A 15,286-nucleotide genomic window follows, 5' to 3' on the forward strand; every position below is an offset into this window, starting at 1 on the left:
TCTCAGCTGTAAAATGGCTCTAACAAAAGGACCCTACCATACAGGGTTATCCCAGGACAGAGTGAATGGTACCCACTAGAGACTCAACACAGTGCCAGGCACACAATAAATAATCAGTATCACGAACTCACAGTAACCACAGCGTACTTCTCATCACCCTACACGCTGCAGATTTCACCTGCAGAAACAACGCCCTTGGGTGAATAGCTACTCGGTATGGTTTGTCCAGGCAGTTTATTTATGTCTGCCTGGCAGATATTATTTATGGAGTGATATTTTTAAGATGCATCTTCTTTTTCTTCTCATTGTTTTTACTTTCATGTTGGAGTATAGTTGGCTTACAATGTTGTTGAGGTGTACAGCAAAGTGATTCAGTTATACATATACACGTATCTATTCTTCTTCAGATTCTTTTCCCATTTAGGTTATTAGAGAATACTGAGTATAGTTCCCTGTTCTATACAGTAGGTCCTTTTTGATTATCTATTTTATATATAGTAGTGTGTATATGTTAACCCCAAGATGCATCTTCTTGAAAAGACAATGATAAACTTTCTCTTTTTGCCAAAATCTAATCAATAAGTAGGAATATGTCATCGATACCCAGTAAAGATCTTGGGAAAAAAATGTAAAAGTTTTAATATCACCTTATGTTTAGAAAAAATTTGAAAAATCTTTCAGGTTTGAGTGAGAAAGTAGTTGCTTTTAAACTGAAAAGATTGGTTGTGTGATGGCTTAGTAATTCTATTTTGATTTCATTAAGCACAGTTTGGAAAGGAAAAACGATCCTTTACCTTCATCCATGATGTGCAGTGTGCTGCGTATTTCCTCCTGGGTAAAGTCTGCTTTAGAATCAGGCATGTTTCTTTTTACAGCGACAAGAGCAGTCTTCTGTGCATTTTAGGCAAATTTAGATTAAGGTGAAAGTAACTTCTAAAGCAAATAATGTCTGCGTTTTGCTAACAAGTTTAATTTTTATTTATTTTTTGGCTGCGTTGGGTCTTTGTTGCCACGCGGGGTTTCTCTAGTTGCAGCGTGGGCTACTCTTCATTGTGGTGCGTGCACTTCTCATTGTGGTGGCTTCTCTTGTTGTGGAGCATGGGCTCTAGGGCGCGTGGGCTTCAGTAGTTGTGGCACACGGGCTCAGTAGTTGTAGTTCACGGGCTCTAGAGCGCAGGCTCAGTAGTTGTGGCACACGGGCTTAGTTGCTGCAGGGCATGTGGGATCTTCCCGGACCAGGGATCGAACCCGTGTCCCCTACATTGGCAGGCGGATTCTTAACCACTGCGCCACCAGGGATGTCCTTGCTAACAAGTTTAGGTAACCAGAATTAAGCTACTCTGGTGCAGCTGGGATCATCCCTAAACACCCACAGCTGCAAGAAGGCATGTAAAGGTGACAGCATGTCTTAGGGGCCTTGGTGGTGGCACCTTGCCTTTGGAGAGCTCCTGGCAACAGGGTCCTCATCCTGTAGGAACAACAGGCCCAACAGAGCCTCAGCAGAGGGCTCAAGGCTTCTGTAGCTCCATCTGGCAAGTGGCCCAGGGGCTCTGGGTCCAGACATGAGCCAGAGAGATCGTTGGGAGGGGGCAGATAGCAGGAGAGAGCTGGGCTAGAGATCTGGGCTGGAGTACCAGCCACCCACTTGCCACCCACATGGCTTTTGGTACATCTGCTTCCTCATCCATGAAATGGGGATCAGGGCCTGAAGATGCTCTCCCCACCCCGGGGGTGCAACGGCCACTGTGGTGCTTCCTGGGGGTGGGCTGCCCCACCCAAGGTGCCCTATCCTGTGACAAGAGAAACCGACTTAGGACTCAAGGGCACAATAACTTGGAACACACCAGTCACAACAGTTTTACATTTTACTAAATCAATTCACACGAATTCCAAATTGCAAATATAATTAAGGACAACAGATTCTGTTCTGCCTTTTAAATCTTTCATTTTCAAATCCATCATTAAGACAAAAAGTAAACAAAAATTAAGTCTGCTGCAAATTCATGATTTTTCTTCTTGAGGGGAAAAAAAGGAACATTATAGTAAAAAGAATGCCACTGGGTGTACAATAAAGCACCACGACACACGGTTACAAAACGGGCTTCCTGGACTCTGCCCCACGCAGAAGACACTGCTCTCCCCGCTGCTCTGCGTCAAGCAGGATTTCATTAAAATAAAACTATAAAATCTCCTAGGTTACACTAAAGTCAGACACGGTCTGGAACACAGTGCTTAACAACAGTAATGTCAACTATCAGTGCTAACGTAAAAACATTTTAGAAGGTCAAAAACAATTAAACTGGAAACCAAAACCTTATTTTCCCTAGATGAGCAAAACTGAAAAAAATGAAAGGGTTCCCGCCTCCTACTAGGAGTGGAGGGAATCTTTTTTTTTTTTCTTTTCTTTCTTTCAAATTGGAGGTGGGGGCACGGTGCGGGCTGGTTCTGCAGTTCCTCAGCCTAGTTGGCGTCCAGCTTGGCCATTTCCTGCACGTAGATGCCTATACTCTCGCTGTCAAAAAGCACAAAATACACCGTTTTGATGGAAGAGGACATTGTTGACACGAAGTAACTGGAGATGGCCTTCAGGATCAGCTGAGCTGCCGTCTGCTTCGGAAAACCGTTCCTGCAGGAGAGAGAACGATGGCTCAGCAACTAGGGGGCCATGGCGGCCACAGGGCTCCCTCCCTGGCCACCTCCTCCCACCGGGAGCCCCTTGATGCCCTCTGTGCTGCGGTGACCTCATGTTGGGTCAGGGTCCACAAGTGGTACTCGACCTCTGGCTGCCTGTTCACAGGCATGAGACAGCCCAGTGCCACCAGACAGGGGAAGAACGAGTAGACAGAGAACTGTGACCCGCAGGAGAATGTGCTGTGCCCTGAGAGGCAGGATGCCAGCAAAGCGACAGAATCTGTGTTTGGCGGTGTGTGGGCTGAGTGTAGTCTCCTGCAGGCAGTGTGAGCGCCTACGGTTCTTTTCCCAACATCACCGGGACTAGCATGGGGCTTGAGACACAGCCCAGGCTCCCAGAGGCCCCCGGGGGTCTCAGCCTCAGGGATGGCTGGAGGCTGGAGCTTCTCCAGGAAGCACAAGCCTCCATCCATGCAAGTAAAGGGTTACATCCTTCACACTAGCCTTCAGATTTCATGGGCAGCAGGAATCCTCCTCCCGGCACACACCAGCTTGGACACCCCACAGGCCCAGGCCTCGGGGAGCTGCGTGCAGGGAACGACCCTGGGACAAGTAGGCTCTTCATCTCAAGGGACAGCATCCCAGTCTCCAAGCTAAACTGGTGTGAATTCCCATACAATTCCACTTAAAGTAAACGTCACGTTGGCAATTCTGGAGGCAGGGGCTCAGAACTCAGGCAAGAATCTGAAAGCAGGGCTAGAAGGACGAGCGCTCCTTGCTCTGTGTGTGCTGGGGCTGTTCCTGGTCAACGCTGCAGGTGCAGGAGGACCCAGGAGGACCATGGCAGGAATGTGTCAACTTGCCTAGTCTGGGGGAAATAATGTGGACTTGGGAGCAGTGGCCCTGGATTCAAATCCCTACTGACCCCGGATTACAGTCCAGGATACTGAGGGTGAGAGTGAGGGGCTGGTCTCCATGGGGATTTCTTTGTTCCTATGCAGGTCTAGTCTTCAGTGTGCCCTGAGCCTGCGGGTCCAGTGGAGTCCGAAGTGCTGGGTCAGTTTCGGCCAGGGCTTTCCTTCGGATGGGGTACCTGCTGCCAGGTGAGAGGTTTTCAAATGTGTCAGGTGCGGGATTTCTCCTAGGCTCGCTTGCTAAGTGCCATGAGTTGTGGACCACCTCAGCGGCTTCTTTTGGAGGGTCACACTTATTCTATTGTCAGCACTCGGGGCTTTTCAGAGCCTTTCAGAGCCAAGGGGGAAACCATTCTTGAGACTTGTTTTTGACCAAACAGGGCTTCACCCAGCTTGACAATGGACCCCCTAGCAACTCGTGGATGCTTTAGAAGTGAAGTTCCTTTTTAGAGGACAATGGGGTCACCCCAGGCCCGTTCCCAGCCTGTGCAGAGGAGCCTGCAGGCAGTAGTAGGGTGTGACCTAGAGTCTGGGCCCCTCACGTGCAGGTGCCTCCCCCACCCCCAGGCACAAGGCACTCCTGCCTGGCAGCCAGCACACACGAGCCTGTGAACCAGACCTGGGTCAGAGTCTGAGAGAGAGCTGCAGGGGCGTTCCGGCCATGACAGGGCTGCCAGACAGGGGGCTTCCTCCTGAGGAGACTCTGGGGCTCCGTCCACCAGCAGAGCTGGGGTGATCAAAAGGCGGGCTGGGATGGAGGGTGGTGGGAAGAGGGGCTGTGCTGGAAGTGGGGAGGGTGGGGACCCCGCATGGCAGGTGACACCCCTCGCACCCATCCCCACTTGGGGCCTGCAGGCTCAGTCTGGGAAGAAGCTGTCCTCACAACACCTGGCTCGGCTGCCTTGACTATTTTCACAGGAGTCAAGGAGCACAAAGGCTACACTGTCCAGAACAAGACACGCACTAGAAAGCACTGGATCGAGTGAACCCGACCTTCTACTTTGAGGGCCTCTCTCCAGTGAGTGTGTCGTGGGGCACCCAGCTCGCACTCTTATAGGGGCCACCCTTCCTCCAAGCAACCCTACTCCTGAGGCAGAGGCCAGGCCAGCCAGGGCGGAGAGCAGGCACAGGGTCACCCGAATAAGGGCCCATTTTATTTTATTTTATTTATTTTTTTGCAGTATGCAGGCCTCTCACTGCTGTGGTCTCTCCCGTTGTGGAGCACAGGCTCCGGACGCGCAGGCTCAGCGGCCATGGTTCACGGGCCCAGCCTCTCCGCGGCATGTGGGATCTTCCCGGACCGGGGCACGAACCCGCATCCCCTGCATCAGCAGGCGGACTCTCAACCACTGCGCCACCAGGGAAGCCCAAGCGGGCCCATTTTAAACATCTCACAAAGACCAAGTGTTTATTCTCCTGCTATAAATACAGGAGCTGCCCTAAGGACTCGTTTCGTTCCTGGTGAGGAAAGCCTGAGGCGGAGGCAGCCCCTGGGCAGACAGGCGGGAGTGGGCAGGGCTGCGAGGCTATGGCAGGACAGAGGGGCCCGGCCTGCCACTGGAAGCAGCCTGCGCTCAGGCCAGGGACTCCGAGGGCTGCTGACCCAGGCAGAGCTCAGTCTGTAGGCACGACCTGGCGGGGGCTGAGAGAACTGAGAGGAGTTGCCTCTGCACTGGAAGCCCGAGACCACGCTCCACCAGCGCCAAGCTCCCCCACTAAGGGTGCCCTCCTGCACGTCTCTGCCTTGCACCTGCTCAGGTGAGCTGGGCCGAGGTGAGGGCCTGTGGAACTTCCCTGAAGAGCAAGCTGTCTGTTGTGTGGCCTGATGGTCACAGCCCATCTCCTCTGGTGTTTGCCCAGCCTGAGCTGACCCTGGCCAGGGCTTCGTGAGCTGCCCTTGTGCCACCCTGTGGCCGCTCTGCCCGAGCCAGGGGAGATGTGGTGCGGTGCAGAGACACAGGGTGTGGCCGCGGGGCCTCCCTGGAGCACCCGCAGCAGGCCGGTCACTCCACCTGTGCCCAGCGCTTTCTGACACAGACCTTCTCCCACAGCTTTCTATTCCTCTGCCTTGGACCCCTGAAAAGGGATGTGTGACTCTGACCGAAGGGGCATCCGTTCCTGTTCCTCTACATCAACAGTTCTCAACATTAGCCTCTGTCAGGATTACGGAGGGCCGGCCAAAACGCAGGCTGCCAGGCTCCGCCCAGGGAATCAGACGAGGTGAGCCTGGGGGACCATGCTTTGAGAACCACTGTTCTACACGCACTCAGGGTGGGCCCAGAGGTTAAGAACCTGCACTGGGAAGAAAGGTCAAGATCAAAGGTCACAGACCTGCAGCCCACACCTGGATGCCCTACTCTTAAGGGAGCTTGGGCTGGTCTGGCCTTGTCCTTCAAGGCTGCTGTTGGGTGAACTGTGAATGTGATTTGTTTCCAGGAAAAACCTCTTGTTGACAAACCCATCCCTCTGTCTGAGGCACTCACAGCCTAAAGAAGAGACCTAGCCATGGGACTATGGCCACTCTGGACCACGCAAGCCACCAGAGAGGGAACGAAAGAGGTGATGGCTTTCCTGACATTTCCAGGTGGGTCCCAAAAATGTTTTCTAGTAGGCACAGTTAGAAGTATTTGTAATAAAATGGAATGTAGAAGTGGATGCTTTCACAAGCATGCTCTACATGCAGAGGCCCTGCACCCTCAAAACAGGGGCAGCTGTGGCACACACAGTGGCCTGGAGCCACACGGGATTTGAGTCTGGGCCCTGTCTCTGGTGCCTTATTTCCCCACCTGGTGAAATGGGTAGGTAATCAAGTATTTACTACCTGGGGAGGCTGTGTGCATCGAACAAAATACTGTACAGAGAGCCCTCAATCAACAGTGTCATCTCTAAAGTGGGTAGTCTTGAAGGGTCGTTCTAAAGGCCCACACAGTGGAAAATGGCCTTCCTAACGCCACACCCCATAACAGCTAGGACTGGGTGACTGCTGCTATCTTTGCTGCTTACCTGTGCTGACAAAGTCAGCATCAGGCCCCCAGAGGGCTGCTGCCCGGGTCTGCGATGTCCAGTTCTCTTGGAGGGCCGTGGGCCAGGACTGCTGGCACACTGTGGTGTGGCAGGGGCTCCATTGGGGTCCCCTGGTGCAATACTGACCAGCTTGAGGAGAGATGCTTGCCTATGCATCTCACTCATCTTGTGGCTTCCTGGCTGGCTGGCTGGGTTCTTTTGTTGAATAACCACAGCCCTTCTGAACGGCCATCCCTGCTTGGCCAGGTCTTTGTGCCTTCCTCCCCATCTCAGGCTTACTGCTTCTGTGACAGTCACTCTGTTCTACCGCTGTACTGTGTCTGCCTTCTGGATGAGACCAGATGGCACCTCCTCAAGGCGAATCAGAGCAAGGGCAGATAAGGGCTTCTGCACTCCAGTCAGATTCCAGTTTCAATCTTAGCAGCCCTCGGGAGCAGGCGCTCACCTCTCTTGGCATTAGTTTCCTCCACTGGAAAATAGGCACTGCTCAGTGATGGCAATGACGACAGTGGTGGCGCTGCAGACGCTGCAGACGCTGCTCCCCCTGAAAGATGGCTGCCCCTCCTATTCCCATCCGGCTCCTGACCCTGCCAGCTGTGCTCAGGCCAAATGTCTTAAGTTCCTCTGTGGCCAAGCGCTTCCCACCCCACATGGAGTTTATCTTAGACTTCGACCTTTTTTATTGCCTTGACCAGACTGAGAAGGTGTCTGAGCTTCCTCCTGAAGTCGCTCCAGCTGTGTCTGCAACAGCCTTTCCCAAGTGTCTTAGACCTCCGTTTCCCTGGCTGTTGCAAGGGGACCCCATGGGCTACCTCTGCCTGGTGCCCTCCTGGGTCACCTGCTCAGTGATGGCCGGGGGCTGTACACATTGGTTGCTTGTCCACTGTCCCATCTGATGGCAGAGACGTGGGTTCACAGGGCCACAACACAGAAGAGGATTTACTCCCTCCAGCTGTGCTGAGCCCCTCCTCGCGTAGGGCATTGCCAAGCGTCCCTGCTCCTGGGGAGCTCAGCCTCCAGGGTGGGGCAGGGCAGACACAAAGGACTCCAGGCCAGGGGCTGTGCTGAGCAGGCTGATCAGGGACCCAGAGAGATTGCTGTGAGGAGAGGCTGTGTCCTGGGGGTTGGAAAGCCCAGATGGATTTTCTGGAGGAGAAAGACTAGGAGCCTGACCCTGAAGGCTACATAGGAATTAAAGTAGATTCTAGATGGACTCTGCTTTTTCTTTTTTTTTTGCTGGACCAGGACACCCGTCTAATTGTCTTGGTTGTTTTGGAGATGCATAGGGCAGGGCGTCTTGGCAGCCTGGGTGACGTGGGCAAAATGTCTGTCACCCCATGTGGCCCCTCCCCTGCTGGGATTAGGTTTCCCTCACGCTGTGCTCCTGGGCCTTCCTGTGTTCTGTCTGGCTTTGAGTAACTGCCCAGCCAGAGACTACTCCATCCAGAGGTAAAGGGCAGGCCATCAAGGTCCTGAGCTGAGAGCAGTGGGTTATAAGAAGGTGAAGCTAAACTTCAGAAGGGGATGGTGATGGGCCCAATGCCTCCAAAGCTAGAGAGAGGCCAGGGCAGCACAACCCAACAGAGGCCTCTTACCTTCTCTCACTCCAGGGCTCACATGTTTTGGGTTAATAAGTAATTCTCCCCAATTCAGTTTGTCTCTGTCCTTTATATTTGTCTTCTGAGGCCCACACCGAGGGGGTAGGGAGGTTGACGGCTCTGCCTGGGCAGGTCAGGGAATTCCAAGAGGTGTTTCCAAGGTTCTCTAGAATCCACTCACACAGAGAGTGCAGAGGCAGTGGGGTGATCCTCTGGCAGGATGCTCAGAGGTGGGTCTGTTGACCAAAGGGGACAGGAGGCAGGGGTCCCGTGTGCCTAATACCGAGAGCACTGAAGCCAAGGACCTCCGAGCAAATTCTGGCTCTACCAAGTACACGCTGCGTGACCTTTGGTGAGTGACTTGACCCCTCTAAGCTTCTGTTTCTTTGCCTTTGAGTGGAATTAACAGTGCCGCTCACTTTGCAGGGTTGTTGTGAGATACTACAGATGAAGGGTTTAGCACAGTGCCTGGGACTCAATGAATACCCACAAGTGGTAGCTTCAAGAAAACAAACTGGCTTTCCTTTTAGGCTCATAAATCTAAGGAGAGTTTAATCAAAGCCCCAAACTAGCTATTCCCCAAGTACTGCCCCTCTGGAGAGGGGTCGTCCCCTAATGTCAAACAGAGCAGAGGGAGTGGGGTATCCATCAATATTGTGACCAGAATGCACAAGGACAGGAGGTCCAGATGCCAGAGGTGGTTTCCCGAGGCCAGGGTTACACCCCAGGTCTCACTTGCCTCCAGTGGGCTTTAAGATTGGCCCCCAATCTTGGGGGCCGATGGGCCAGAGGAAGGGACTGTAGGGCTGTGGTCGTCGTCCACATGCCCAAGATGCCGGGCCTCAGCCTAGAGAAATTGATCCCACAGCTCTTTACCAACATGTTTTGCATTTATATTGTTTTAATTCCAACATGACTTTTACACCAGAGACACTGGATGCCACAAACAAGCTGTTTTATTTCCCCCTCCTAAACCCCACTGTGATTTACTGGCCAGCTCTGGTGTAATCCCATTCTTTGCTCATGAAAGAGAGGGCAGCTGTTTACACGGCTCTGTGGGGCAAAGTCTGCCCGACAGATGTGGGGCTGGGTGGCTATGCACATGTGCTTGACTTTGGCATTCCGCCCTCTTAAAAGCTTTCAACTGATTATTTTTTAAAACTTTTTACTCCGTGAAAAATGTAAATAGGTTTGTAGTAACAGATGCTCTTTTATGGGCATGACTTTTACGCTTCAATTAAAAATTTCCCACTAGTCATATGAAAAAGCATGAAATTATTACCCCCAATAAAGGCTCCTATTGCTTCTCTCCTTAGAAGCACCTTTCATCAGAGTAGATCAAAGTGCATCCAAAACGCTAATTAACTGAGCCTCAGAACCGTCTGTGAGGAAGGGCAGTCCCTTAGCCTCACTAGCTGATAAGGCAGGCCAGGGACAGAGAGGGTGGTTCATTTACCAAAGGTCACACAGCAGCGCACGCTGAAGAATAGAACTTCCATGGGAGGTGGGGGGCTGGGAAGGTGGGAGAAGCAGGAAGTTAGCTAATTATGCTCAGATCCAAAAGCACTTTGTGAAAAAAAAAAAAAAAAAGTCTTGAATTGACTCTGGGACTGAGTCAGGCACCTATACAACTCTGCACAGTTCCTGGGAAAGTTCAACCTGCTGGGTGCTTGCTGACCAGCTTATGGAAGGATGCTCGTCTTCACCAGGTGCTCTTAGAGCCAACTGAAAAAAGCTGTTAGATGCTCTAGCTCTGTCAGCTTTGCTTTCAACAGGCATCTAAATGGTATTGACTTTTAAAATGACGCTCAACAGATGCTTTTGGCAGAAGCGAACAGAATGAAGATGTATGGTGACGGGCAACATAGATGGCAGTCCAGAACAACAATCGTGTCAGCTCTGGATGTCCCTGCAGAGCTTGGCACAGGGCGGAGCGAGCGTGGGAACGCGAGGCTGGGGGTCTTGTGGGTGTTCACCTGTCCTCTGCTCAGGGTCCCTCCCCCCACACCAGCTTCTTTGTGCTAGTAAGCCCCGGAAGAGAGCCCACTGTCAGTGCAGAGGACTGAGGGGCCCTCACACAAAGGAGCACCTCGTCTGGGAGGCCTCGGCTGCCCGGAACTGCGGGGCCAGGGCCAAGAGGGGAAGAGAGGGGAGGTGCGGCGCCCATAGCTCACCTCCAGGAGGGACTGCAGAGGAATGCTCCTTCTGTCCCATATGGAGGCAGGCAGGGACAGAGGCTCCAGAGGAAGATCTTTTCCCATATCAGGTCCTCTGGTGGGTCCACCAGTCACGTGTGACTGCCGTGGCCCACAGGAAGCCCTGGGGCACAATGCCTGTCTGCCTGTAAGCAAGCCCTTCTGGGTACAGCGACTAAGCTCTGCTTGAGCAGATGTGACAGGAATTCCGCCCCAGACTAGCTCTGTCACTGGCACTTGGGGTGTGGGACACGCAGTGATGGCACTGTTCAGGGAAGCAGAATTACAAGGCCTGCCCAAGATAAAAACAGCAAGATCCACTCTCTGTCCTTCTCACGGGTTTGGAAGAGAAGTGCTTTGAGAAGAGCTTTCTATACACACACACCCGGGAGTGGGTGTGGTTGGGGGTTGTGGCTGAATCCTGCCTGCCTCGTCATCGGCTCAAGGACTATACCCTTCCAGTGCTGGCCCTCTGGGTTGTGTGTCTGTCTTAGGAGCAGCTATGCTGCTCCCCACAACCTCTGTGAGTATCCCGGGGGAGATTTCAGGGCTGGGAGGTGGGAGAGGCCCAGCCCTATTTCACTCTCACATATCTGCCCACTCAGATCCACCTCATCAGCAGGGCAGTGAGACACACGGAGAGTATGCAGGTTTTGGGGAGGTGGAGGATGCTTGGGAATACAAAGATACGGGGCAGAGGGCTGTGCCCAGAGGATGCTGGGGTTCGGGGACAGAACTGTAACACAGCTATACGGGGTGGGCCTGGGAGGGGCTCTTCTGCTCAGTATCCCTGCATTCACGCCTCCCCACCCACCTAAGGTCTTAGTGTCCCCTTCAAGGGTCACCTTCTGTGATGACATCTGCTGTCACGGCTCAAGTCTGATTCTCTCCTCAGGCTTCCTGTCTCCCTACATCTCTTCAACTGTCCCTCACAATTACTTAATGTCTATGTTCTTCCCGATTTCGAGCTTCTGGTCTCCTCGACAAAGGCAAGTGCTTGAAAGTAGCCTCAGCCGACCATGCGCACAGTCAGAGCTCCCTGCAAGCATGGGCCACATACGCAGGGGGACAGGCCGTGGGCCCTTACCTGCCGCTGCCGATGGATGGAAAGGCGATGGACTTCAGCTTCTTGTCATCCGCCAAAGCCAAGCAGTTCTTCACTGTCTTTTCCAGAAGTTCCTCACACTTGTCTGCACCCCAGACGGGACTGTTACAGTGGATCACAAACTTGGCAGGCAGGCCATGGCCTGCGCTGACAGCGGCTGGAGGGGACGAGACAGAAGCAATGAGTTGGGTCCCCCTGCAAAGCACGCACGCTTTGGGGCCGAGCCCAGGCCGGCTCTCCAGCTCCAGCACGTTTTCCCGGGCCCCCCCGACCACCTGGTCCACGAGGGCTGCAGCTGCCTACTGTCTTGTAATTCCCACGGAAGCTCGAGCTGGAAACTGCTTGTCCTGCAGTCGCCTCCCTCGGTGGTGGGGCGGGGGAAGGCCAAGCCAACCCCCACCCCTGGAAAGTTGGCGTTAGGATGCATGGCCACCAGGAACTTTAGCCAAGGTCACAGTAAACCCTCTCCCTACCCTCCCAGAAGGCCAAGCCTTAACCATCTAACTTGACCAAATGTGTCAGAATGTTTGTAGCCTCCAATTAATTGCCTTTTGGGGGTCTCCAACAGCCCTTTCCTCAAGTGGATTCATGTGCATTTAATTATGATGTATCGCTATCTATAAATCTCTCAGACACAGTTCGGAATAAACCTCCTGGGAAAGTAACCCAAATAGCATGTCTGCTGCCCTGTTCTTCTCCCTGACTAACTGATCCTGTTAGTTTTGACAGAATTAATTGAACAGTGTTTTTAGGATGGAACTATTTTCCTCTCCTAGAAGAGGAGCCTTTTTCCAACTACAGATCTCCATAGCAGACCTGCCTTTCCAGATTTGTTCTCATTCTCTGCTTCTTGTCAGATCTGAAGACACTGGTCTTGGGTCTGCTCCTATCAGGAAATATATAACAGGCCGACCCACGTCTCCCAGAGCATGTTCCTCCTGTCCCAAAAGTTGCAATGCAAAGAAGGTGGTTCTGGAACCAATGGGTCTGGTGAGTGCTGCCTGGTAGACTTCTATACAGGAGCACACTAATGTCACGTCTCCACCCACTGCTCCAGTAAGACACCCAAACTTTTTTGACCAAGTGTTTTCTAAACCCACTTTGTGAAGAACACCATCAGCGCTTTCCAAGGGGTCTGGGTTGTTTATGGGTATGGTATGTCGCTAGCAAAACCTGGAGAAGAGTGATTTATGGGAAGTGTCTCATGCTGTAGTAGCAACTGCTCTGATCCCAGAGTCACAAGTCTGATTTTGAGTCCTGGCTCTGCTTGCTGACTGGTTCAAGAACTGTGGGCTTGAGATTGGGGGGGCTTAATTCACCTGCATGTCCACATGAGAAGTAACTGCTAAACTATGCATTCAAAAGACAAGAAATGTGTTAGCAGTGATTATCTTTGGACAGCGGAACAGGGATATGTTTTATTATTTCCTTTATACTTAAAAAATATTTTAAAACATTTTCTAAAATAGATCTTAAAATCAAGAACGAAATGTGTTCTTGTTTTTGAAACAGACAAACATACATTTAGCTGTGCTAAGTCTAACGCGTTTGTACCAGCTGTGGCTCCGGTGTCACCAGCTAAGTTCAGTGTGTGGCAGCATCAGGGCCACCTCTTATCACACCTCCTGCTGAGGGTCACCAAATGGGCTTTAACTAGAGTACCAACAGGAAGGACCCTGGGCTGGCACAGAGAGGTGCCAGTAAGGGGCTGAGGAAAGGCCAGGAGCCCCTGGCTGGGTAGTTTATGCTGTGTGTGTCCTCCCTGTTCAGTGTGGGCGGTTCCAGGGGGGAACTGCCTGGAAGAGCTTGGTAATTGTGCCCCCACCAACTCTCTGCAATGCCATGCCATGCCCTTTGCAGGCAAAACAGAACTGGCAGAGCAGAGATCAAAGGCAATGCCACCCTCTCATCCCCGCCAGGACCCGTGACTAGCCCAGGATGGGAGGTCGTGCACAGTCACTGGGGAAAGAGGGGTAAGGCCTGGGGTACCCTCAGAGAAGGCTGTGTGGCTGTCACCTACTAACTGTTGATGCCCATATTAAGATTCATTTTAAAACAAACAGGATTTGAAAGACAGAATTGGGAACCATCTAGTAAGAAGAGAAAACTGGAGCCCAAAGGGGAGGAAGGGAGTGGCCTGTCCTCACAGAGCTGGTGGGGTGAGCCAGCCTCACCCACTGTTCAGACTCCCAGGTACTCGGGAAACCCTGTGTCCATCTAAAATCCCCAAATCCAGGCTGGCATCAGTGAGAAGTGCCCTGCCTCTAGTTCTTAGCGGTAAATTCTCCTCACATCACATTTCAAGTCATCTTCTTACCCCTCTTATCAGGAAAGGTGTAATTGGCAAATGAGAGATGCATATTTACATTTCTCCCATGAAAAACACAGATGGCTGAATGAAAATGATTCATTTGCATCTCTCATCAGCAATTTTGCAGATGGCTCAGTATCCCTATCTATACTTTGCAGCTCTTAGATTTGCCCAACTTGGCTTCTGTAACTGCTTAAAATTTGAGGGCTAGACATCAAACACTCAGAAGCTATTTTAAGTAATGAAGAAAAAACTTGGAAAGGCAATTTCCACAACCCTTAAGTTCCCCTGACAATTTGTATGTGATAAAAGTCTAACAGGCTTTCTTCTGCCTCCGTCTCGGAGATAGCCATGCACCTCTGAATTCTAAGTCGCCCTGTAAAACGGTTTCCCTAAGGCAGCATGCACCACGCCCAGATCAGCACAGTGCCTCCCCACCTCACCTCCAGCTACTTCCAAGGGCCCGTTCTTTTTCCGGAGTTCCAGAACAGCTTCCACAAACTCCTTGCCACCCTTCTTCTCCAGCGTGTTTCCTAGACAAGGACAGGGCGAGGTCAGATTGCCATCCTTGCGTCTCAGGGCACACACAGACACTTAGCATGTCAGGTGATTACATACTAAAAATGATCTGACTGGCTAAATTTCCAGACAGCTGCAAGACAGGAACAAAGCCCTGGCTGAGTCAGAAAAGTGAAATTTCGAAGAGATTCACCATCGGCCAGTTACCACTCTGCATTGCTGGTCACCGAGCTATCTTTGCTGCCTCTTATCTGGGGGTGACTCGGGGTGATCCTGGACATGCCAGAGATGCGAGGGAGATGGGAGACGCCTGTTCTCTGCAAGCACGCCTGGTCCTGCATGCTTTCCATCAGCGTGAGAAACCAGATGGTGCCGGCTTCCGAGGCTGATGCCTCCCCCTGGATTTTTTTCTTCTCTGTCTCTGGGGAGAAGCCCCAAATAAGGAGGTTTTAGAAGAAGCATACCATGCTTCCATCAGCAGCTAGCTCTCCTCTTGGCGGCAGGCCCAGAAGAAAGCATTCAGACTTGGCCACCTTTGGGCCAGCATTATTACCATGCTTAGTTCCTATTTTGCAGCTTTGGTGTCATATGTGAATACAAAAAAAAAAAAAAAAAAAAAAAAAGGCCTCAGACAGTATTTCCTTAATCACACAAATGATTCAGAATCATTTTAGGTAAAGGAGAGCAACATCAGAAACAGAGCTTACAGATGAACTTGTATGCTTAAAGAAGGATGACTAACTGTTCAGGACCAGATTTTAAAAAAAAATCAAATGGAGGCAGGGAGCAATTCTTCTTGAATTAGGATACTTGGTAAGTAATCAATTCTTGCTATGAAAGCCAAGTTCCCAAATAAGATTACCAACACCTATAAGGTCTGTGGGTTAAATGTCTCACGTGGGACAGCAAGCAGCAGTCAAAATCGTCCTTGTACGTTTGGCCAGAATGGGGTCTTAGTCTTCCATAAGCTCTGCTTCCTCAGTTGTGCA

General features: G+C 51.6%; 1 protein-coding gene across 4 annotated transcripts in view; it reads right to left on the reverse strand.

The window, feature by feature from the left end:
* Nucleotides 1–1,851: 1,851 nt before the first annotated feature.
* Nucleotides 1,852–15,286, reverse strand: part of MACROH2A1 (macroH2A.1 histone) — an 81,410-nt gene continuing 67,975 nt past the window's right edge. For all 4 annotated transcript variants that reach the window (XM_059060424.2, XM_059060426.2, XM_059060423.2 and 1 more), the window contains exons 7-9: nt 14,222–14,311; nt 11,450–11,624; nt 1,852–2,626 (exon numbers count right to left, since the gene is read on the reverse strand). In XM_059060424.2, the coding sequence (XP_058916407.1) occupies nt 2,461–2,626; nt 11,450–11,624; nt 14,222–14,311 (431 nt within the window). In that variant the 3' untranslated portion in view covers nt 1,852–2,460. The remainder of the gene's footprint in view (nt 2,627–11,449; nt 11,625–14,221; nt 14,312–15,286) is intronic.

Source organism: Kogia breviceps, chromosome 4 (assembly GCF_026419965.1).
Source record: "Kogia breviceps isolate mKogBre1 chromosome 4, mKogBre1 haplotype 1, whole genome shotgun sequence".
Lineage (NCBI taxonomy): Eukaryota > Metazoa > Chordata > Mammalia > Artiodactyla > Physeteridae > Kogia > Kogia breviceps.